This window comes from Equus quagga, unplaced genomic scaffold (genome assembly GCF_021613505.1).
Source record: "Equus quagga isolate Etosha38 unplaced genomic scaffold, UCLA_HA_Equagga_1.0 69062_RagTag, whole genome shotgun sequence".
Taxonomy (NCBI): Eukaryota; Metazoa; Chordata; class Mammalia; order Perissodactyla; family Equidae; genus Equus; species Equus quagga.
Window position 1 is genome coordinate 1,596 of NW_025801332.1, and position 6,885 is coordinate 8,480.

General features: G+C 52.1%; 1 protein-coding gene across 1 annotated transcript; it reads left to right on the forward strand.

Moving 5' to 3' along the window:
• The first annotated feature begins 1,908 nt into the window (after positions 1-1,908).
• LOC124234062 (popy Class I histocompatibility antigen, A-1 alpha chain-like) lies at positions 1,909-5,418 on the forward strand. Its single transcript, XM_046651323.1, has 7 exons — positions 1,909-2,596; positions 2,830-3,105; positions 3,713-3,988; positions 4,093-4,197; positions 4,617-4,649; positions 4,796-4,840; positions 5,002-5,418. Exons 1-7 carry the CDS (start codon positions 1,909-1,911, stop codon positions 5,004-5,006), a joined length of 1,428 nt encoding a protein of 475 aa, XP_046507279.1. The 3' UTR covers positions 5,007-5,418.
• Positions 5,419-6,885: the final 1,467 nt, after the last annotated feature.

Consider the following 6,885-nt stretch of genomic DNA (forward strand, 5'->3'; position numbering starts at 1 on the left):
TGTCCCTTCACCTCCCTTCCCAGACTGAGGACATTCTCTGGCATCAAATTTCCAGCAAGTGAGTTCTCTTCTAGAGGAGACCAGGGGCAACACTGTAAGTTAAGTTTTGGGAAGCAGGGAGTCCAAACTCATGGAGAGGAATTCCAGGAAATGAAGAGGAGGCAAAGATTGGGACCCACTGGGAGACTCTCCCCGGTTCATTCAGAACAGCGATTCTCAAAGTGTGGTCTGTGGAAGCCTTGAAGTCACTGACATCCTTTCACGGATCCATGAGGTAAAACTCTTTTCATAACATTACTAGACATCATTCGCCTTTTCAGTATGTTCACATTTGCACTGAGGTAAAAATTAGTGAGAATGGAGGCCGTGGTACCAAACTGCAATGGGAGTTATCTTCACCACCACTTACTTGCAGAAAAAAATACCACTTTCACTTTAAAATGTCCTGAAGCATTAAAAATTATTATCTTTACCAAATCATTATCCTTAAATCCACATTTTAAAAATATCTTACATGATGACGTGGGAAGTACACATAAAGCCCTTCTGCTACTTTCCCACGTACTATTTCCGAAGGAGAATAATTTATGTGAGCTGGGCTAGCCTCTTTTTCATGGAACACCACTTTTACTTGAAAGAATGAATGACAGGAACTAGGATTATTAGACGTGGTTAATTGGGATGCACTGTCTCAAAATGAACATGAGCTTCTCCCTTCAAGAAAATCCACCGACAGGTAACAACTGACAGGACTTACTGCCTTGATCAAAAGGAAGCTCTCAAGAGAATATGAGAATTTTGGAAAACTTGTGTCCACCATGTAAGCCTGGCAGCTTCCCTGTCCTGACAGACTTTCCTGTTCAGATCTATGGTCACATCAACAAATGTGAGATTTTGATAGTTTGTAGTTAAATGCATCGGCACAGGAAGATCCACATAACTTAGTGAAACAGTGCATTACTGTTAAAATCATACATTAGTATAAGAGCCATTCAATATGTAAAACAGGCCTGTGGATTTTAATGTAACAGAATAGGAAATATTCAATGATACTGTTTCAGGTTCCACCTTGCAAATAACCTGTAAGAAACTGCCACTTGCGTAGTTTCATTTTAGTATCAAAGTTTAATATCCACAATTATCTGGAAAGGTTATTAAAAATACTACTCTTACATATTTGTCTGAGGCGGTATTTTTTTCATATAAGTCAACCAAAACAACAGATGAAATGCAGAGCAAATGTGAAGAGCCAGTGGTCTTCTAATACCAGACAAGACAGACACTTGCAAAAACATGGAATGTAAAAAGACCCACTCTTCTCCTACCTTATTCTGAGAAATTGTTATTTTTCACAAAAACATTATTTCTTTTAACTAGCAGTGGGTTATAAATATTATTCTAAACAAATTAATTAAAATATTTAAAAACTTTTGTTCCTACTAAGGTGAATATTGATAGACATAACCAACATAAACAAATTACCCTCGGGGCCCTCGCTAATGTGTAAGACTGTATGGATATCCTGAAACCAAAGTGCTTGACCATCGCTGACTCAAACAGCCCCTGGGCCAGGACTCAGGGAGACGGTGTGACAAAGAGCTCTCGGTGCAGGAGGAGAGGGGTCAGGGCAAAGTCCCAGGTCCCCGGACGTGGCTCTCAGGGTCTCAGCCCGAGGGCGGAGTCTGGGGCGGGGAAGCTCAGTGTTGGGGAGTCCCCATCTCCCTCACTTTCACTTCTGCTTCTCACAACCTGTGTCAGCTCCTCCTGCCTGGAGACTCATGACGTGGCCCCAGTTCTCACTCCCACTGCGTGTCCGGTTTCTAGAAAAGCCAATCAGCGTCTCCGCTGCTCCGGGTTATAAAGTCTGCACTGAGCACCCGGGTCTCAGATTCTCCCCAGATCGTGAGGATGCCGGTCATGATGCCCCCAACCCTCCTCCTGCTGCTCTCGGGGGCCTTGACCCTGACCGAGACCTGGGCAGGTGAGTGCCGGGTCGGGAGGAAACGGCCTCTGCGGGGGGGCGGAGCGAGGGGACCGCGCCGCGGGGGCGCAGGACCCCCGGGAAAGGCGCGTCTCCCACGGACCCAGCCCCAGACCCGCCCAACGCGCCCACCTGGGCCCCGCCGCGTCCTGGCCCCTCCCCTTCCCTCCCCGGTCTCCCGCCCTCTCCTCTCACCTACTCGGGTCTCCCGCGCTTCTCCGTCCGCTGCCCCTTTTCCGTCTCACGACACCATAGCCCCCTCCCCCTCCCGGCCCCATCACCCTCGGACCCGGGACCCGCGCCGGGAGGAGTGTCGGCCGGGTCTCAGCCCCTCCCCGCCCCCAGGCTCCCACTCCATGAGGTATTTCAGCACCGGCGTGTCCCGGCCCGGCCGCGGGGAGCCCCGCTTCATCGCCGTCGGCTACGTGGACGACACGCAGTTCGTGCGGTTCGACAGCGACGCCGCGAGTCCGAGGATGGAGCCGCGGGCGCCGTGGGTGGAGCAGGAGGGGCCGCAGTATTGGGAGCGGGAGACGCGGATCATGAAGGAAGCCGCACAGAATTTCCGAGTGGGCCTGAACAACCTGCGCGGCTACTACAACCAGAGCGAGGCCGGTGAGCGACGCGAGCCCGGGTCCAGCTCCCGACCCCCCATCCCCACGGACGGGCCGGGGTCTCCCTGAGTCTCCGGGTCCGAGATTCACCCCGAGGCTGCGGGACCCGCCCGCCCCCCAACCCGGGAAGAGCCGGCAGGGACTTTCTGCGGTTTCATTTTCAGTTTAGGTTTAATCTCTGCGGGGGGGCGGGGCAGGGCCGAGTGTGCGGGGCTGACCTCCGGGCGGGGTCAGGGTCTCACACCTACCAGTTGATGTACGGCTGCGAATTGGGGCCCGACCAGAGCCTCCTCCGCGGGTATGAACAGTTCGCCTACGACGGCGCCGATTACATCGCCCTGAACGAGGACCTGCGCTCCTGGACCGCGGCGGACATGGAGGCTCACATCACCCGGCGCAAGTGGGAGGCGGCCGGTGCGGCTGAGCAGCACAGGAACTACCTGGAGGGCAGGTGCGTGGAGTCGCTCCTCAGATACCTGGAGAACGGGAAGGAGACGCTGCAGCGCGCGGGTACGAGGGGACACGGGGCCTCCTGATCTCCCCTCGGGCCGGGCTGGCTTCCCACAAAGAGGGAGGAAATGGGATCAGCGTCAGAATACCCTCCCTCAGGAAAGAAAGGAATCCACCCAGGTTTTCATATTCTGTGATGACTCACCCAGAGGGCCCGTCCTTCTCTACAGGACAGTGAAGGAATCCGGTTTCTTCAGGAATAGGAGTGGAGACCACCTCTGAAATCACCGTCCTTGGTTCCCTTTGACCCTGGCAGCCATCTTGTGACCCATGACTTTCTCAAGGCCTTGTTCTCGGCTTGAGAACATCTTTGCAGGCCTGACTCCAGCTTTTGTGAATCATTCACCTTCCACCCAGATCAGAACCAGAAGTCTGTGTTCTCCTGTTTAGAGACCTGAAGGCTCGTACCCTGGGCTCTCACCGTGATTCTAGAACTTTCCAAGGAATCTGAGCTTATCCTGGATTCGCAAGTCCAGGCTCGTGTCTGGGTTCTGTGCTTCCTCCTTCCAAACCAATTGTCCTGTCCGTTCTCAGAATGGTCACATGAGTGCTGCTTCAGCGGCCCATGGAGGGAACTGAAAGTGAATTTCCTGACCCTTCTCCTCAGACACGCCAAAGACACATGTGACCCACCACCCCATCTCTGACCATGAGGTCACCCTGAGGTACTGGGCCCTGGGCTTCTACCCTGCGGAGATCACTCTGACCTGGCAGCGTGATGGGGAGGACCTGACCCAGGACACGGAGCTTGTGGAGACCAGGCCTGCAGGGGACGGGACCTTCCAGAAGTGGGCGGCTGTGGTGGTGCCTTCTGGAGAGGAGCAGAGATACACGTGCCATGTGCAGCACGAGGGGCTGCCTGAGCCCGTCACCCTGAGATGGGGTAAGGTGGGAGCCGTGGGCTCAGAGACTCTTCTCAGGGAAATCAGGAGCCCTTCTGGAGACCTTCAGCAGGGTCAGGGCCCTCACCTTCCCTTCCCTCCCCAGAGCCGCCTCCTCAGTCCACCATCCTCATCGTGGGCATCATTGTTGGCCTGGTTCTCCTTGGAGCTGTGGTGGCTGGACCTGTGATCTGGAGGAAGAAGCGCTCAGGTAGGGAAGGGGGTTTGGGATCTGAGTTTTCTTGTCCCCCTGAGGCATTTCAAGAGCCAAGCAGAACTTGCCCTGCCCCATTAATGAGACGTACCATCCACATTCATGCACATGCCATTTTGGAGCTGATTGCTAACACTGTTTTGTAAAGTGCTTATGAAAATGAAAGAGATTTTTTCACCTTGATAATTCTGGTGCTGGGGACCTGATTCCCAGCAGGCGAAGGTCAGAGGGAAGGTCACTGCTGAGGACAGAGCTCCAGGAGGGCATTGGTCCAGTCCTCACACATCTCCTTTCTCATGTTTCTCAATCCTGCCCAGGGTCTTCAGTCATGCTTCTGGAAACTTCCCTGTGGTACAGGACTAGGGGGTTCCTCTAGGATCTCATGGCCCATCCTTCTTCCTGTTTTCTTCCCACAGGTGAAAAAAGAGGGATTTATGTGCAGGCTGCAAGTAAGTTTGAGTGGGGGATTGATCCCTGAGACCCTTGAAATAGTGTAGACAGGAGCCCTGGGAGGGGGGAGCTCACTCACCCTGTAGTTCCTCCTTTAGTCTCATCTCGTGTGGGCTCTGACCACTTCCTGTTTGTTCTACCCCAGACAGTGACAGTGCCCAGGGATCTGATGCGTCTCTCCCACAGAAAGGTGAGACTTGGACGGCCTGGGTGGGGAGGGGCTTTGGGGCAGAGGGGACACAACTGGTTTATGGGGATTCTTTGGTGTATTTTGAGCATGCAGAGGGCTGTTGAGAATGTCAACACTTATGTGACTGACATGAATTTGTTCATGATTATTTTCTTTTACAGTGTGAGACGGTGTGGGAGACCAAGTGATGCAAGATTTGTTCACACTCCTACTTTGCGACTTCAGATCCCCTGACTTCTCTTTCTGCATCTGAATGTGTCTGTGTTCCTATTAGCATAATGAGAGGAGGTGGGGAAATTGACCCACCCCTGCCTTCCACACCCCCCTCCCCACACTGACCTTTGTGCTTTCCCTGATGAAATCTCCTGTTGCAGCAGAGGTGGGGCTGGGCCGTCTCCATCCCTGTCTTAACTTCCTGTTGCACTCACTAGTGATCATTTGCTTCCTTGCTGAAAATATGAATCCAGATATGAATTTTTTTCTAATTCTTCTTCTAAGGGATTGATGTGTTAATTAAAGAAGAAGATTCCTAAAGTTTGAGAGTGGAAATAAATGGAAGCACTGAGAACTTTCCAGAAGTCATGTTTGCTGTGTGGAGTCTGTGTGTGGACGGGGCCTGTGCGCAGTCGGTGTTCAGTACATCGTGGGCTGTGATGTTGTCATTCCTTGGCTGGCGCATCTGTCTGCTCCTTTGTCCTGGTTCCTTCTATAGAACCTTGTTCCATCAGTACTTGTGATCACAGGGATGAGGACATCACCTGGGTGTTGTCGTGTCTTCAGGACCGTGGGCAGCGAGGGCTTTCTGTGGCCAGGTCAGCCAAGGCTCCGTCCAGGGTCTGGCCCTCAGCCCCTGCCTTTTGTGTGTTTAGACTTTGTTTCTTTGGGAGTTTTTGGGGATTATACCCGTTGTTTTTCATGTTTTGAGTTCTGGTTTCATTCTTCTCTGGGTGTCCCCGTCTCTGACAGCAGTGGGAGTCGTTTGGCCTGTCATTGTCCCCATGAGGCCCAGGATGGCCCCTGCACACAGGAGACTCTGGTATCGAGAGACCAATTTCTGGACTCATTCTCTTCTTGCCCTCTCTCTAGAGCTGTTTCCTGGATTGTTCTTTCCATCTTTCCGCCCTTCTACAGAACCAGAATCTGGAAGTAGTAGACAGGAAGGATTCAGTAGTTTCTCATCTCACATAAATTCCCGCTGGGTTTCTGTCTTCTCTGCAGCCTGCCCCGTCTCTCTGCCCTCAGCCCTCGTCATCCTCGTGCTGGCTCTGATCCAAACACATGGATTTATAAAGTTGAATCTCCTTTAGATTCACAATTGATTGGAAAAATAGGTCCCGTAAGCCTAGGATTGTCCTTTCTGAAGAGAGAGAATTGTGTGTGTGAGTGTGCAGGAGGGCGGCTGTGGGAGGAAAGGAGGGGAGAGCAGCGCTTGTGAGAAAAGTAGAGGTGGCACTGATGTCAGTGTGAGTGGAGGTTGTGCTGTAGCTGCCACCAAACAGAGCGTGTGACCTGAGGTTACATTAAGAAAGATACTCTCTCTAGAATAGGGAGGTGCTCTATACTGATCATTCATTCAACTGGTTTGCCAGATAGATGACAAAGTATTTTTATATCTAGGAAAAGTCAGAGAATTAAAAACAGGCAGAAATTGCCAGCCTTGGGGAGCATGTGTTCCAGTGGGGAGGGGCAGACTGTGCTATAAGCATAGTGAATAAGGGAAGTGTTTATGTTAAAAGTTGTAAGTGCCTTCAGGGAGGTGACCCAGAGTATAAGCGTGTGGGGACAGGGAAGGTGGCTGTTTTCCTAGGGTGGTCAGTGTGGGCCTCACTGGGAAGGTGACCTGAGGAAAGATGTGAAAGACATGAGGAGTTATCCACGAGGATGTCTGGGGAAGTTCTTTGCAGGCAGGGGAACCTCCAGTGCGAATGTACTAGGGCAGGAGTGTGTCTGTGTTTCTGGGAAGAGCGAGGGGGCTGGTGTGGTTGGAGCAGAGAATATTGAGATGAGGTCCGAATTACACCCAGGCCATGTAGACCTCGAAGGTA